Raw genomic sequence first — 17503 nt, 5'->3', positions numbered from 1 at the left:
GGCAGGTGGTGTGGAAAATGGCTTGCAGGGCCAGGAGGGGAGCAGATCAGTTAGGAAACCATGTGAACTAGGACAGCAGAAAGACATCCCTGGTGGCCCGGAGCAGGGAGATGCTGTGGAGGCTGGTTCAATAATTGAGGTGAGGGCTAGGGCAAGGCCAGTGGGATTTCGGAGCTATATGGGAGGTAAAATCATGAGGGCTTGGTGGCTCACTACCAGGGCCGGGGAGAGGGAGAAGGCACAGATGACACTGGGAGGTTACAGATGGGATGGGGAACAGATTTCACAGAGGGGAGCTTCTTCTCAGCACATCCCACAAAGACCAGCTTTTCCTCATGTTGTGAAGGGCAGACTGCGGTGCTGAGGGCAGACTGGAACTGGGAGTAGCCCTGGGCTTCAGCATGGGTGGGGCTCCCAGGTGGAGGTTGCTTCCCACCTTCTCTCTCCTAAGACTAGACTCCAGGATGTCCTGCTCCGTTTCCTCCTCCATCCGCTACACTTGTTTGCTGGGTAGCTGCCCCAGGTGGCAGGAGCTGTGGTTCACGACTTGGCCACTGGAGGGCAGCACAGAGCCAGGCTCCCCTGGCACTGGACTTCAGGCAAAGGGGAGCGGCTTTCGGGGATGGATCTTTGGCCGGGGGTGGGGGGGTGGTTGTGGCAGCTGTCAGTGGCAGCTGTGGATCCAGTGGGCAGACCCTTGAAGCCACACAAACCTGGGGTCACTCCCAGCTCTGCTCCTAGCAGCTCTGCTGTCCCAGGAAGTAGAGGTGGGGTACAGATTCCTTTCTGGCATTGTCTTTGGGATCAAGTGAGGTGATATATGTAGAGTGCCTGGCACACAGCAAGGCAGTTTCACCAAGGGGCCCTGAGCTGAGCCCTGACCCAGGGCCCTGTTTATTCTTCTGGCCTCACACCTCTTCTTGTATACATCCCATGCTTTATGCTAGTGATTTGTGTCCTACGTACACACATCTCTGCCCTCCCTGGCTTTGATCAGGCTGTTCCCCTTGCCTGGAAGGTCCTTTTTCTGTCTCTGTGAATCTTCCCCTCGGCGTTCAAGGGCCCAGTCTGAAGTGGCTGCTTCCCTGCAGCCCGTGCTGCCGCGTCTTTGTGTCTCCATCCTATCCTCAGCACCACCCCGTGCATCCTCTAGTTGCTTGAGGCTGCCCTGCTACTTCAGAGTGGAGAGGGCAGCTGCTTAGACATGGCCCATCGTGGATTTAACTCCTAGCTCAACTCCTCAAGCTGCTTCGGCTTCCTCGCCCAGTTTCTCCCCCTGGGGCTTGGGGATAATATAATGTCAGCTACTATGCTGGGCCACAGTGAGGTTCCAGTAAGGTACTGGTGCCAGTTCAGGACTGCGATTGGAGGGCAGGCTGCTCACACCTGACTGTTGCTCTGCCTCACACAGGCCACCTACATCTACATGAAGGCTGCCTACCTCAGCATGTTTGGGAAGGAGGACTACAAGCCATTCGGGGATGACGAAGTGGAGCTGTTCAGGTGGGCCCGACCGTTGCAACCCGTCGTAGGCCCTGCCCACAGCCAGCCTGAGCTGAGGGAGGTGGTGGAGTTGTCGTCTCCCTGACACTCCCCCACAGTCACCCCACGTGCCTGTCCTTCCCTCCCATAGCCGGGGGCCTCCTGCTGCCGCTGGTGAGAGCCCTTTGAATCCATTCAGAGGTTTTCTTTCACAAAAGTGGTTTTGTCAACATTCTTTCCACTGAACCTCTTTCACCTGGAGAGTAGGACAGATGTGGACACTGAGGTCCAGAGAGGTTCCTTCTGCTGAGTTAACCTGATCCACTCAGAAAAGCAGAGTTGGAATCACATAAACAGGATAAAACCTAGCCTCTGCCATTTGTTAGCTGTGTCACCTTGGACAATTTCAGGATCTGTAAAATGGGAATAACAACCTCTGCCTCTGCAGTGTCGTTCTGCGAATCAAAGAGGACAGATTTAAAGAGCCTGGGGTAGGGCCTGGAGCCAATAAATGGCGGCTGTTTTTATTCTTATCTGCACTACTGTGTTTGCCTTCTGCAAAGGGCCTAGAGCAGGGCTCAGCCATGGCAGGCTGAGGATGGAGCCTAGGGCTTTCCTCCAGTCATGGTGAGGGTTGGCCCCAACATGCAACATGCTAGGTAACCCTAGCTTCCTGGGCTGTCACAGTCACAGAGTGTTTATCATTTACTGAGTAACTCTGTGTCTCCATCTTATGTAACTCTTCTAGAAGATCTGTGAGGGTAGGAATCTGTGGGGGAGGAAGAGTAATTTTTTCTCCATCCTTCTAGGTTCTTGGCTGAGACCCTCATAATAAGATTAACAGGAGAAAAGCAAACAGAAGTTTACTAACTCCTGCATACGTGGGAGAGACTCAGGAAGACTGAGCTAACTCTCTGAAATGGCCCGAGCCATTACCTTAAGTGCCATCTCCAGCTAAAGGACAAAAGATCTGGGGGCATAGGGAGCCAGTTGCGGGAGGTTTTCAGGTAAAAGAGGGTATGTGGTGGTTACGCAGATTTAAGTCTCTGCCTTCTCCACTGATAAGTTTCTAGAGATTTAGTTATCCTCCTCTTCCTGGTACAGAGAGAGATAACCTTACAAATGGAGATTTCCCTTATAAATGTAAATGTCTCGTACAAAAAGGTAACTTCTACTAGGTTTTCAGAGCTTTTTGTGTGTCTGCTGTTTCTTAAAAAGAATCAGCCTAAAATAATCTTTATGCCTAAGAAGCATATTTGGGGGTAACAACTTCTCCCTTTCATATCATTGTCTCCATTTTAGGGATGAGAAAGCAGGCCCAGAAGAGGTTCCACAGTGAATAAGCAGGGGAGGTGTTTGGTGGGGGACCTCACAACTAGGTCCAGCTGTTTGCTGGGCCTGGACAGCTCAGGTTCTGAAGGTCACAGCCATACCCCCATGATTATGGCAGGGATGGAGGGTAAGGCGGAGCTGGGTGGGTGAGGCCCCAGATGTGGAGGCTTGCCCAGCTGCATACCACATTTTACCGTACCCTTGGGAACAGCTGAGGAGGCCACAACTCACGTGGCCAAAGTTAATGAAAGGTTTGTGCTGTGTGGTCTTGGGCAGGTCCTTCCCTTTATGAGTTTTAATCTCCTCTGTGAAAGTAGAGTCAGACTTCCACTGGGCCCTTAGGAAATGGGGGCTGGGAGTAGAGAGGGACGACTAAAAGGCAGAGCAGGCCTGGGGGGTTTGTGTACATTCTCACCTCTGCCTGCTGCTGCTGCTGCTGCTGCTGCTGCTGCTGCTGCGGAGCCCCTTGCCTAGCCCTAGGAAGTGCTCGGGTCTTGGGGCAGGGCCTGTGAAATAAGGCCATAGCCACAGGCTATGAGTCCAACACTCTCATCATATACATGGGGAAACTGAGGCCCAGAGAGGGGCCAAGCAGAGGCTGGGGACTCTGTCCTTTCTAGCACTTTCTCGCCCTCTCCCCACCCTCCTCATCTCTTCCACAGAGCTGTGCCGGGCCTGAAACTCAAGATTGCTGGGAAATCTCTACCCACAGAGAAGTTTGCCATCCGGAAGTCCAGACGCTACCTCTCCTCCAAACCCATCTCATTGCCCATCCCTGCTCTGGTGGGTAGGAGGGCCTTGACTGGCTCTGAACTCCAGTTTGGGATTGTGGGGATGAGCTGAGAGCCAGGGATATAGCCACTGGCCCCGGGGGAAGTGGATGAGGGAAGAAGACCTCATGCCTCAGGGGCCTAGAGAGGATTTTACAATTCACCTGGTACTGGGTGGGGGACACAGATGAGCTGGAGCCTGCCTCAACCTCTGAGAAAGCACTGGTCTACTAGGGATGGGGGTGGAGAGACAGGTGAGTCGGCTGCAGGCACCTCAAGGCAGAAAGAGCAGCCCCCCCAGACAGCCCCACACCCCTGTTCCCAGGCAGAGGCATCCCTTGGCTGTTTGTGTTTCCACCCTGTTTCTGTCTTGTCACACGATTAGAATTGTTGTTTACACTGTCCCGCCCTCACTGGACCAAGATTTTCTGAGGCTGGGACCATGTTATATTACAGTCAACTCTGAAATAACAGCAATTGCTGGCATTGTTATTGGGCACTTGCTGTGTTCAAGGCTCCTTATACCCATTGCCTATGGCCTCATTTGATCCTCACAACAACCCTCTTAGTAGGTGCTGGTGGCATCTCCATTTTACAGAAGGGGATAATAAGGCCTAATAGATAAGGAGGAAGATAAAATATCTACTAAGTAGATAAGATGTAAGTAGAAAAATGAAATAACTTGTCCAAGTCCCATAGCTAGTGAGTTAGCCAGAATTTGAACCCAGGTAGTCTGGTTCCAGAGCCCATATTCTGAACCATGGTTTTGAAGCTAATTCCATGCATGATTTGAGCAGGCATCAGAGAAGTTTCTAGTTTGTTAAGAGTCCTTGTTATTCAAATAATAAGGCAGCCAGAAAGGTAGAAAGGGTGCTGCTTCAGAGACCTGGCTCTGCTATTCACTAATTGTGTGACCCTGTGTAGGGCCCCCTTTCCCTTAATGTAAATAATAATATATTCCTTGCCCATTTCATAGGGCAGTTATGAGAATCAGCTGATAAAACATGTTAAACACTTTAGAAATCAAAAAGTTCAATATTTATGTAGAATTTATTTAGAGCTTATACCCTGAATATCTTTAAATAAAATCTGAGCTATTTTACAGGTTAAAATATACAACAAAGCAATTATCAAATGGGGGCAGGGGAAGCAACTATACGAGAAATTTAGGGGAGAATTTCCAAAACTATAATCTGAAAAATGCTATTTGTGCATAAAATGATTTCTGTGATTAAATACATTTGGGAAAGACTGGCCTGAACAAAGTTTATATACCGTAGACCTTCTTGGAGCCTTTATATGCTAATCTGCATGGTAGGTCTCCAAGGAGAAGCTTGAAGATGCAGTTTTTCCCTAACTTATTTGGCCACAGAACAATCTTTTAATGGAACACTTGCTAACTTGAGACCATATAACAACTTGATAAAACCTTGTCTAAACTTAAAATCCCTCCCTGGAACATAACAAAAGCCATAACAAAAGTCTTTCTAGAACTTTATGTATACAAGTCACTTTCACATCCATTGCCTGGTTTGATAGTTTAGGAAATGCTAATCTAAGCTAACACAATTACTAGAATGAAAATTTGATTTAGTATTCTGAACTTCCTGGCAGTTAAGGCAAAAAAAGGCATCAGGTATGTTTCATAGATGGATACTCACGCTCAGTGCCTTGGCAAAATAGGAGAGAAGGTAACATGGTCTTAAGCTCCTGAAGTGCTTATGTAAATTATGGTTCCTCCAATATAGGAGGCCCTATTAGCTGGAGCAAGGAGGAGGACTCCCTGGAGAGTGTGGGGCATGACCTGGTCCTCAAAGAATGGGAAGAGTGTGGGCACAGAGAGATTGGGAGAGAGCAGAGTAGTGCCCCAGGAAGCCATGAGCAGAAAAGTAACTGAAAACTATCAGCAGCTGTGAGCAGAAGAGTGAGAATATGGGTCCATCTTAAATTCTCACTGGGGTAAGGGGAGATCTCAATAGTAAGAGATAAGACTCCCCATAACTCCCTCAAGTCCACAGCTTTAAAGGCTGGGCTGAGACTTCTAGAGTTAGAAGGGCCTTTGGTGATACTCTGATCTGAGCTACCCATTTTACAGATGGGGAAACTTGAGGCCCCAATGGGGAGGAAAGCTGGGACTGACTTGCTCCCCTGCCCCCAGGAAATGATGTACATTTGGAATGGCTACGCTGTGATTGGGAAGCAGCCGGAACTCACAGACGGGATACTTGAGATTATCACCAAGACTGAAGAGTTGCTGGAAAAGGGCCCAGGTGACTACCCCCAGGCCCTTGAACCTGCCAGGCTGGGTCAGACCACAGGTCTTTACAGTTGAAGATTCCCTCTACCAAAAATGTCCTTCCTCACTTCTCTACCCTGGTAATTGTCCTTTGCCTTTCCAGACTGAGCTTCAGTGGCAGCTCCTCCAAGAAGCTGTCCCTTGTCCCCCAGGTAGGGTCAGGGCCTCTTCTGGGCTCCCACAACCCCCGGGCTTCCTTCAATCAGTCCTGGTATCACTGTATTGTCATCGTCTCAGTATCTGTCTTTCCTCCCCAGATGTGAGCTCCCTGAGGATGGGGACCATGTGTGAGCCGCCTCTGTCTCCCCAGGGCCCAGCACAGAGTAGGGGCTCCATGAGTAACTGCTGAAAAAATGAACAAACCTGTCGTCTTCCCTCACTCCCCTATTCTCAGAGAATGAGTACTCAGTGGATGATGAGTGCTTGGTGAAGCTGCTGAAAGGCCTGTGTCTGAAATATCTGGGCCGTGTCCAGGAGGCCGAGGAGAATTTCAGGAGCATCTCTGCCAAGTAAGTGCCTCTGTGGCCACTCCCACTCCAGATGGCCTGCTGCTGGGCCCGTGGCTCCAGGGCAGCATTTTCTGGGCTTCTCTTTCCTCATGCACACATGCACAGTGCCTGACTCTGGACTACCCCTACTCGCTCCACATGTACTAGTGTCTATCCTGTGCCAGGACCCTTGCTGGGCACAGATCATTCCCACGTTGTCCTCTAGGGCCACCAGATTGCCCAACTACAGGAGGCCATCCGTAATGAGTTTCGTGTGAATGGTGCCCCCTGGAGTTTGTAATTTATCAACTCTGCCCTTGGGGAGTGCAGATGTTAGAGAGACAGACAGCTACAGGCAACTCAATCTGGTATGGTGAGGGCTGTGCTAGAGGAAAGCAGAGGACAGCAGGTGCCAGGAGGAGGGACCTAAACCTAATAATGCTAGATACCAGGAAAGGCTTTCCAGGGATGCCACTTAAATTGGGAAGTTTACCAGGCAGAGAAAGCAAGGAAGGAGGAGTTTTAAGTGGAGTAGGTAGAGCATGTGCAAATGCCTGGACACAGGAAAGACACCTGAGGTTGGGTGACAGTGGTCAGGTCCTTCCCTGCCTGGGTGAGGTTGTAGAGGGAAAGGGTTGCAGATGAAATAAAGGGGGAGTTGGGGACTGAGGTAGGGGTGGGCTAACTAAGGACATGACATGAGCCATAGGTTGTCAGGGACTTGGGGCCCCAGGTGCAGAGGATCGGAAGGCTTTGCTGTGGAATCTTAAGCCTTTCTAGGGCTAGGTAGTGGGAACCCTCCTAAACTGGAATTCAGATCAGAAAACCCCACAAGACCATGAGTTGGATCCTGCCATTGGGGAGAGGCTCAGGAGGAGTCTGAAGGACGTGCCTGAAGGATGTCTCAAGAGCAGAGCCTGTAAGCCATGTTTTCCTCTGTCCTGCAGTGAAAAGAGGATTAAATATGACCACTACTTGATCCCAAATGCCCTGCTGGAGCTGGCCCTGCTGTTTATGGAGCAAGGCAGAAATGAAGAGGCTGTCAAACTCTTGGAAACTGCCAAGTAAGGCATGATTGCCCTTGGTCTGTCCTTTGTTCCCCATGGAGTGCAGGGTATGGGCAGAAGAGGCCAGGCAGCAGTGAGGGAGGAGGGTGCAGGCAGAGGCAGTATAGGCAGCCCAGAGGCTGGGCCCATGTCCCTGGGGAACCCAGCTCTCACCTGGCATAGGGGAGGTCTCTTCCTCAATTTACCAATGAGGAATTGATATCCCAGCATCAGGGACTGAGGGTCACACCACAAGCCAGCTGCAGGGCTGGTGTGAAGGTGCAGGTCTCCTGCCTTCCAGCCCTTGGATCTACCTCTTGAAACCACTCCTTCAAGCTCAGGGACCAACAGTGGCACCAGAGGGCATGGTAACAGGTAATCTCTATTAGTCAGGGCCCAACTCTTTCTTTAGACAGAGGTAGGGATCTAAGCCTCTAAAAATACTGCTTGGCTAGTGGGCTCCCACAGTTCAGACTAAAGGAAAAGCACTTCCTGGAGCAGCCTCATGTGTCTGATTCTCTGGCTTCTTCCAGGCAAAATTATAAGAATTATTCCATGGAATCAAGGACACATTTTCGAATCCAGGCAGCCACACTCCAAGCCAAGTCTTCCCTAGAGAATGGCAACAGATCCATGGTTTCATCAATGCCCTTGTAGTTTTGTGCAGCATTCCCAGGCTGGAAGACAGAGTCAGCTGGACAGAGCTCCTGGAAACATTTCAAAAAGATCCCCTCCCCCTGCCCTGCCGTTGGGGTCCACCAGTGCTCCAGTGCGATGACACGACATAGGTATCTGTGCAGAAGCGAAGCTGGCATTTTCACCAGTGTGGCCAAGGGCCTTTGCCAAGGACAGAGTTGCTGGAGCCCTCTGCCTGCCCTATCACATATACGGGTACTTGTTTTTCACTGTGATGTTTAAGAGAATGTATAAACAGTTTACATTTTCCTTAGAAATACATTGATGGGATCAAAGCTTTGGAAAAAACTACCAACCAACCACCTGTAAATCACTGTTTTAACCCCTACTGATGTGGAGGCAAATCTATGATGCCAAGGGCCAAAGTGCTTTTCAGACTTGAGCGAGGTCTCAGCTTCCAGGGCTGGAAGGACCCAAAGGAGGATCTGCACTGCAGGCTTTGAGGTTTCTGGGGGTTGGACATAGAGGTTTCACACACTCCCACTACCTTCCTTCTTACACTCCCTTTGTAACAACTTTCCAATTTAAAAAAAAATCAAACACATCTTTTTAGTGAGATAATTTTGAGTCCATCTGTAGAAAAAAAAAAAAAATCAATCTTCGCCACTAAGGAATAGCGATACCGAGGCCTGAAGGAAGGGGGAGCCCTGTGGCCCTTTCTGTGCCAAAGCCAAGAAGTTTGGCAGGTAAAGTTTCTCAGACACCAGTCTGCTATATGCCAAATTGAAACCACTGGGAATGATTTATGAAACATAAAAATCTTCTGTATTTCCCTTCGAGGTACACTTATTTACCGACAGCGTTTTTCTTAGAAACAGAATGGTTATTCTTGGCCTGTTTGTGTGTTTCAGATTTTTCAGTTAAGAGAAAAGATATATTTAAGTAATAAAACTTATACACTTTAAGAGATCATGCAACATCTATTTCAGTAAAATATGTTGTTGCTTGAATTCTTAGGCTGGGCAGAAAGTTTGAATCAGAAGTCATATGGCTCAGGCATGTTTTATTTAGCCAACATGATGTTTTAAAATTTTTAGAATAAGTTACTAACATTTTAAAATGGGGAGATTTCACAAATAAATCTGGTTTCTGGCATCTTATTTTAATAATCTGGCAATATTGGGCCTCATTCCCACAAGGCAACAATCAGTTGGAGCTGAGTAGAGGCTCTTTTCAACACTTACAATCTTTCTGGCGCCTAAAAGCATCTGAATCTGCACCCAGTGGGACTGTTAAAGTGAGGACTCAAGTTCAGTGACCAACAAACACCAAGTTTTACCATTCACACTCTAACAGCAGCATACTTCAACTTAACCATTTTCCTGGTAAAAATATTCATCTGTGAAAAGGTGACTCCTCAAACACTGAATGCAGTTTCTGTAAAGGAAGAACCACAAGACAACTTTTCCAGTCTTCCAGCCTGCTGTATTTAGCAAACACTTCTGAGCATTTGCCAGAAGCTAGGTGGTTTAATCTATTAATATACAACCAAGCTTCCTGCGGCTGATGCTGAATGAAGTTATGGGTTTTAGGTAAAGCATATTCTCATTAGGAAAGCAAAGCCGAAAACCCTCATCCAAGGTCCTCTTTTGCACTTAACTGTACTGTCACAGCAGAAATGCTATGAAAGGAAGACTCCTTATTTATTTTGTTAGAACTAGACAAAAGAGTGCTTTCCACAGAGGGCAAGTCCTTTGCAAGCTCTCTCTCCTCCACAGCCTGAATGCTGGGAGCCCAGCCTACTTCCAGGTTGTTGGACAGGGCAGGTGAAAGGGGTGAACTAGAGCCAGGCTGCTGAATGAAGGTGGCCTGTTGCCTCACATATTAGAATGCTACCTATTACAGTATAAAAGCAGCGCCGGTCACAGGATACCAAACATATAATTCGCAAAACTGCCGTTTGCAAAACACTTTGATCTCAATGTTCATCTTAGGTGCTTTTTTTTTTTTTTTTTTTTTTTTTAGGTGCTTTTATTTTTAAATTTTTATGCCAGGATGGTTTCCTAGTTGTTGCTATTTCCTGCTGGGCTTCATTAATTAGCCTCTGTCACCTTTACCTCTGGCTGCAGTCTGGCTATGAGTTCTGTCTCCTTTATTCCTACCTGCAGCTTGAGTTAGTCCATCAAAAACATGTATGTGAGGGAGTTCCCTGGTGGTCCAGTGGTTAGGACTCAGTGCTTTTACTGCCGTGGCGCAGATTCAGTCCCTGGTGGGGGAACTAAGATCCCGCAAGCCGAGTGGCGTGGCCAAAAACAAACAAAAAATGTATGTGAAGGTGAAAATGCTGGGTGTCTGACACCACCATATCCTTGTGCAGAGGCCTCTGAAGGTGAAAATTCTGTCATGGGCTTCTCATTGCGTCTTGAGCCGTTTCTGGTCACTGCTTCTCTAACACTGCAGACCTTTCCAGCACATCTGCCCTGGAGAGGCACCTGATCAGGTGAGGAGAGTCTTGGCCTAGAAATAAGGAGACCTGAATTCTAGTCCTTGTTTTGCTACTGCCTTTCAGAGTGACCTTGGGAAAGTCATGGACCCTCTAAAAATTAGTAATTTGGACTAGATTAAGGCTCTTTGCTGCTGTCAACAGTTCTGATTCAGTCTGTTTCTGGGCTTTCATCTCCAAAAAGAGGAAACAGATATATACCTTCCTACCTTTTGTCAAAGCCTTGTGCCACCAGGCTGCTTACCAGAAGTGATGATAGCCTTCCTCCCAGGACACCCAGAGAGCAAATAATCCTCATTTGGGGAAAGTCTGAATCCTGTGCCACACAGAGGAACTCAGTTGTTAGGAAGCAGCAACTGTGTAACATGCTCTGAATAGGCTCTTGGCAACAGAAAGGCTACCTCTGCCTCTCACTGGTCCCAGGCCTTGGACTGGCAGGGTAGCTTCCAGCACTGTGCTGGTCCCTATCAGCTCTCCCATATGTTGGCAGGATTCCCTATTCCTTATCTCTCAAGTCTGAATGGGAGTGTTTCCAAGACAGCTGTCGTCATTCACAGCAAAAAAAGCCACGACCTGACAGCAAAGCCAGGACCCTAAAAGGCCAACGCCAACCAAACACTAGGCTGAGGTCCAGGTGGGAGATTCCCAGCAACTGAAGGGCGCATCAGGAGGATTTTAAAAAGCCCCAGCCTGCTGAGTGCTGCAATCATTCGATGAGGGAATAAAATCCAAAGACACTTTTCTCTGGAGTTACTCCCAAGTTTATCTCTTCTAAGATGATAGGGAGTGGACAACAGTCTTCTTCTCTGCTTCAAATTTAAAGCCCAACAGTGTGCCTTTTTAACAGTTTTCTTATGTCCTTAGCACCATCACACTAATCCAGTAATAAGTGAGAGGTGTCTGGATTCTGAAAACCAAGCAGCAAATGGGAACTTCTCACCCTCGCCCTCAGATGCAGCTTTCCAAGGTTGGAAACTGCCTTTCTTCTTGGATTAGCACAGCTCTGTGGAAATCCGGTACAAAGTTCATCACTGTCCAACAGGGTAAGTCAGTCCACAAACAAGGAGCCTCATTTAGGGATCTGAAAAATCCATTTCGAAGTAAGCAATCTATGAGTTGCTTCTACTGTCTAGTCAGCTCTCAAGTGACAAAATATAATAGAGCCCTTACTTTGGTAAGACATGCAATTACAGAAGGTCACTATGGACTTCTAAAAGCTGACGTTCAAGTTTAATCAGACACATCACAGCTAACACCTCACAGATGACTGGATAGGGTGGTTTTGTTTTTCTTCATGTCCTGAACAAACACTTCATAACACCAGATACCATATGCCCTCGGTCGAATAATACTAGCTAATATTAAGTGCTATTTACCAGTTGTGATTCTAAGTACTTTACATCTGAAGTGGAGCTATTATTGCCATTTTACAGATGAGAAAACTGAGACATAGGTTAAATAACTTGCCTTAAGACCACACAGCTATTATGCATCAGAAATATTTGAAGTCAGGCAGCTGAACTCTAAGGCTCATGCTTTCCTGAACTGCTGGTCAAGCTTTCAAATTATCAGCTTAAAGTCGGATCTGACTTACATTGACTCTTGGGCCACTGTTAAGTATGGAAAAGGTACTGGCTGGTAACTCAAACACTAGAAATCCCTGGCGTGGAGCACATGGAGCATATGCCTGTGTGGCACGGTTCCCCTGTGGCACTTGGCATCATGAGGTAGGGACAGGGTCTATCTTGGACAAAGGCAATCCTTAAGCAACCATATTGCTCATAAAATCATCAGGATGTTGAAGGAAAAGGCACGATCTAATCCCCAGCTGGATAGGTAGAGTTCCAGTCAGCTACTCCAGAGATGGGTAGTGAACAGATGCAGAGGCTCAGGCCTGGACTGAGGCTTGAGTCCAAACCATATGCTAGAAGAGGTTTGGTGTAAGGCAATAAGAGGTAGGAACACTGACAAACTAGGAAGCATACGATGCTGAAGGCACTCTTAGAATTTTAAGTTTAAGCACCTAAGAGTGCTGGCTGGCCAAACATATCACACCTGTGGGTCAAAGTGGTCCATGGGCCAGAAATCTGTCACCCTTGGGTGACTTTCAGACAACTATCTATGGAAAAGAGGTGGTAAGCAAATTCATAAGAGAAAAGCCTGATCTACTAAAAATAGCAACTTTAAATTATATTAATTACATGGGATAATAGTGGATAAAAGTACAGACTGAATTCAAATTATTCTGCTTTGAGAATCAGTTTACTCTTCTATAAAATGGGGCCAACAACTGCTTCACAGGACTGCTGAGAATAAAAAGAAATCAACTAAGCAAATAGCCTCGCACAGTCCTTAGTATATTAAGAAGGTAAATGTATTGGCCCACACATACTGTGGGAAGGCAGTGGTGAGTTTGGCCTAGGGGATGACTGAATCACTGGCTCTAGTGCATCCATCAGGCCTTCTCTATCTCTTGGCTTTGCTCTTGTGTTAGATTTATTCTCTTGGACTGACTTCTCTGTGTGGCAGTTCAGACCTTACGTCCTTACAGCTCTGTGACAAGAAAAGGGCTCCTTTTCCTACCTCCAGTATGAAAAATCCCCAGATAAGGACTCTGATTAGTCTGACTTGGCTTGAATGTCCATCCCTTAGGCCAGTGGTTCCCCAGATCAGCATTAGATATCAGGGAATTTGTTGGAAATGCAAATTATCAGCCCCCCCTCCCCCTGATGCAGGGGTGAGGCCGAACCACCTGAACAAGTCCTCCAAGTGGATCTGATGCACACTGAAGCCTGAGAACCACTGCCTTGGAAAGGGAGTGAGGTACTACAATGGGTCTATCTTGGATTACATGCTCGGTTGGGAGTTATTACTAAAAAAGATGGGGTACTGGGCAGACAAAAACATGTATCCAATATGTCCTTTCTTTCAAAAGTTGACATACAGGAACTATGACCTGCCAACATTCTCAGGTGAAGGGGAGGATGAGGGCAGTACTGGTTAGAGACAAGGCTTATTAGAAAGCTGCCCATTCAGGAAGAGCTTTGCCTTTGTCCTTCTCCTTGCAACCCTCAGCGATCTTTATAAGGCCCCAATTCTCCATGGGAACCTCCTTGATGGTGGCTCCCACTCCATCAGAAATGCTCAGATTCCTTAGGGCTTCTCTTCCTCCCTGCTTTCTCCTTCCCTTCACTTAATAAATATCTGTTGAGCACCTAAATGTCCTGCTCTCATGAAAGTAAACAAATTAGAGCCATGGAGTAAATAAACAGGGGCTGTTGGTCCAGAGGGTAAGAAACCAGCCATCAAACAATCTGGGGAAGTGAACTACAGGATGGAACTATAAAAGATCTGAGACAGGAAAGAGCTTGCCATTTTAGAAAGCACACAAAAAAGTCTAGAAAGTAGAGTACTATGAAAGGAGAGAGGCAGAAAGTCTGCTGTCTCCATTAAGAAGCTTGGATTTTATTCTTCACACAATGGGAAGCAATTAAAAGTTCTACGCAGATGAAAGACATCATCCAGTTTACTCAAAACTATTTTAACTGTGTGAAGAATGTACTATACAGGGTTAAACATGGAAGCTGGGAGGCCAGTGCCATGCCAAAGGCCAACAGCACCAATTGCTTCTGCTTCATGAGAATTGCCATTAAAATACCTCCTCTTCCCTGCACCAGCTACCACACTTACGGGGAAAAAAAACTTTCAATATGCTGCTAAGTGATAATCAGGCTCTAAGAGTCAATGTGAGTTGGCATTTCTTGTTCTTTACTCTTCATGAGAAATCAGCAACCCAGTTTATCAAAAATCCAAACCCATAAACATGATCTCTTACTTCAAAGGTATCTTCAATGCCATTAACGCAAAGTTTCAGAAATAAATAATCCTGAGAACAAGGCTTGCAAAAATGACCAACCTGACAACGCCATTAGCGCCCATCTCACTACTGAAAAGAAGAATGGTTATTATTCCTCATATCAAAATAACATCATGGACAGTGATTGTCAAGGGCCATGAGGACAAATGGTTTGTGAAAAACAACTTCCCTTCACTGCATACCCTAAAATTGTAGCCATTAACTTACCTGTCTGCTTGAGTTCAGCTACCGTCATGGAAAGAAGATCATTATTCTGCACTAGCTCAAAGCCGAAGACAGGCTGTGATCCTGGAATTGGCAGAATGTAGCTTATCCCCATACCTCTGGTATGGATAGTGCTGGAAGCCAATCTGATAGCACAGTCCAGGCTTCCCAATTCACACAACACCTAAGACTTGCTTTTGGATCCTGAATGACTAGATTAACTATTATATGGCCCCCCAGAGAAAAGCTGGGCCCATCACTTGCTTAGCCAACCACATCTTCTCATAAGCATTCATCACTATGACCAGACTCTTGGAGTAAACCCTCAGTTACCTTTTTCAACTTCATTTTCTCCGCATGAAGAAATCTAGTCGATAAGCACTGCTGTTACACACTGATAAGAATGTATTCAAAGTAAACAGGCACTGCTCATCCTTTGATCACAATCAGTTTTAAATGCCTAAAATCTGTACCTTACTGACAATGCTGCTTCATTCATACGCAGAGAAAACCAAACTTGCTGTGGAAAGCATCCAAAGATGACTACATCTTCCAGTGGACAGTTAGTTTTCTCAAAAAACAAAAATGTAAAAGAAAGTTAGTATCTCTTAAAGTTTCCATAAAAAATGTATGAAATGGTAGATGGTTTCAGTCTATCAGTAACATTAATTAGATGGATCCAGTTATTATCCTGGGCTAATGACCATTGCTTAGCGTGATAAGGCAAACAAGAACAATGTGAACAATTAAGATGTGCAGATAAATCCAAACTCCTTTTGTAAAATTTTACTGAAGCCTCTAACAAAAATTTTATGGATCAGGAAATGGGCTGTAAAGGGATTCATCTGGATTTTCATCCATGCTAAAGAGCAAGGAAACAGCCAAAGGATAAATGGAAAAGCAAAGTCTGGATACTTGTATCAGGACAATCAATAGCTGAATAAATAATCACCCAGCACTGCTGTTTTTAGAACCAGAGGCTCTCAGAAAAAGGATTACAAAGTATATTTAAATTAATATTCCCCAGATACATATGCCTCATCCATTTACTAACTTCTATATGTCATTTTAATATAAACGTTAATGTGTTACAATGTAACTCTTAGGAGCTTAAAAAAAAAGATGTTATTTTTCTCTAGTTAAAAACAGTACTTTATGTGAAGAGAGAACTAACAAATAGTCCAGCTAACTTTCTCTAAATATATAAAATGAACTTACTACATCTTTCAAACCACTCAGAAAAAGTAGTTTTAAGGTGTTTTATATAATGTAATCAAGCATTTACAGTTACTCCTCCCATTAAACCCTTATGTTTCACTTGAATTACTACAAACTAAAGTCCTCTCTAAATCTGAATTATGAGCATTAAACCACTCACTGCCTGGCCATAAGCAAACACCTATTCTGACAATACAGAACTGAGAAAAAATTCTTTCAGAGACCACTTCTTGGTAGCTCTTAGGTAAATCACCTAACAGTGGGTCAATCAGTAATGACATTAAATGCAAAGATGGAAATTTTCATAGTTGGACATTTTTACTCCACACTTTTTAATTTAATAATGGCAAAATACTTAGAAAGTGGGACCAAGGGGGAAGAAATTATAAGGAATTCAGCTATGTTCTCAAAAGGAATAATATAATGCAGTCAGAATAAGACTGCATAGGACGCTGATGGCTCTCATTCCCATGCCTCACATGATGGGGACATCTGAACCAGGCCTGTGTCTTAGGGAAGTCTAGTTGAGTGTAAGACTAGAACAGGGGAGCTAGATAGGGTAGAGAAGGAGGGGTTACAAACTATCTTCACTAACTTTTTCCATACCCAGTAAAAGAATAGATGATCTTTAAATTCAGGTAGGTAAATTTAGTATTACTTCAGGAGATACTAACCAAAATCCACCTTTTCTCATGTCCACCAATTTCAAAATTAAAGGCTTAAAAAATTAGCTGATTAGCTCTGATGCGTTTAACATGCAAGTGTCATCAGCTGACTCTGAGAAACTGATTGCTAGCCAATGCCTTTGTAAGCAAACATGGCCACCAATTGCCTACATTTCCGAACTATGCCAAAGAAACTTACCTTCTTTCCTGTTTGCCATTTTCAGTCTCAGGACCATAGGCAGTTCTGCTTTGGACTCCTTTATTGTTATTCCTTTTTTAAAATGCATGCTTCCTTAAGAAGGAGCTTTGTTCACAGAAAATTTGTTACCTCAATGCTCACTATATTCTGTTTTATATTACACAAACAACCGAAAGTAGTTGGAGAGTCTTCTAATACCTGAGATGTCTTATAAAGAACACTCATAGCATTTAAAAGGTTTGTGTGAACCAAACTACAAGTATCTGAATGTATTTCAAATTGTTCGGTTTACATTTAAAACAGTAAGATTCTTTTATTTTTTCCTGGTCAGGCTTTCCAGACATCTCAAATCCTACAGCCAAGCCTGAACATATCTTGCCCAAATCCAAATATGTTGTACCTATTATTTGGCTTAAGAAAATTTAGAAGCTATCAAGCTTCTAAATTTATGATTAGATGGTATTAAATGCCAAGCCATAAAAAATACTTCCCCAAAAGTATATATACCTAGAAATTTTTAAGTAATTAAATTTATACATGTGTGTTTTAAAGAAAGGATTAGAATATTCTTATGTAATCAATTCTAACTTTAGCCCTTTACAACTGTATTATAACTTTATTTAACTTGGTAAAAGCCAAAACTGATGGTTCTTAACATGGTATGTGGAGATCAAAATTAAAGAATACAAAATACCTTAAAAAAAAAAAAAGCATTCAGCTCAATCCTGGTTCCTTCAATATTACTGCCAAACTTCTGTGAAAGAAGCCTTGTAATAAAGACTAACAG

The 17503-nt window shown here is 45.2% G+C and overlaps 1 protein-coding gene across 6 annotated transcripts in view; it reads left to right on the top strand.

Annotated features, from left to right (window-relative positions):
- TTC39A (tetratricopeptide repeat domain 39A) overlaps window positions 1-17446 on the top strand; it is a 60989-nt gene extending 43543 nt beyond the window's left edge. For all 6 annotated transcript variants that reach the window (XM_079899274.1, XM_079899278.1, XM_079899275.1 and 3 more), the window contains 6 exons: window positions 1412-1503; window positions 3477-3597; window positions 5743-5854; window positions 6275-6389; window positions 7316-7432; window positions 7948-17446. In XM_079899274.1, coding sequence (XP_079755400.1) covers window positions 1412-1503; window positions 3477-3597; window positions 5743-5854; window positions 6275-6389; window positions 7316-7432; window positions 7948-8071 — 681 coding nt within the window. In that variant the 3' untranslated portion in view covers window positions 8072-17446. The remainder of the gene's footprint in view (window positions 1-1411; window positions 1504-3476; window positions 3598-5742; window positions 5855-6274; window positions 6390-7315; window positions 7433-7947) is intronic.
- The last annotated feature ends 57 nt before the right edge of the window (window positions 17447-17503 follow it).

Source organism: Stenella coeruleoalba, assembly GCF_951394435.1.
Source record: "Stenella coeruleoalba genome assembly, chromosome: 1".
NCBI classification, from domain to species: domain Eukaryota; kingdom Metazoa; phylum Chordata; class Mammalia; order Artiodactyla; family Delphinidae; genus Stenella; species Stenella coeruleoalba.
Note: the sequence above shows the minus strand (reverse complement) of the source record. Positions and strands in the feature narration are given on the sequence as shown.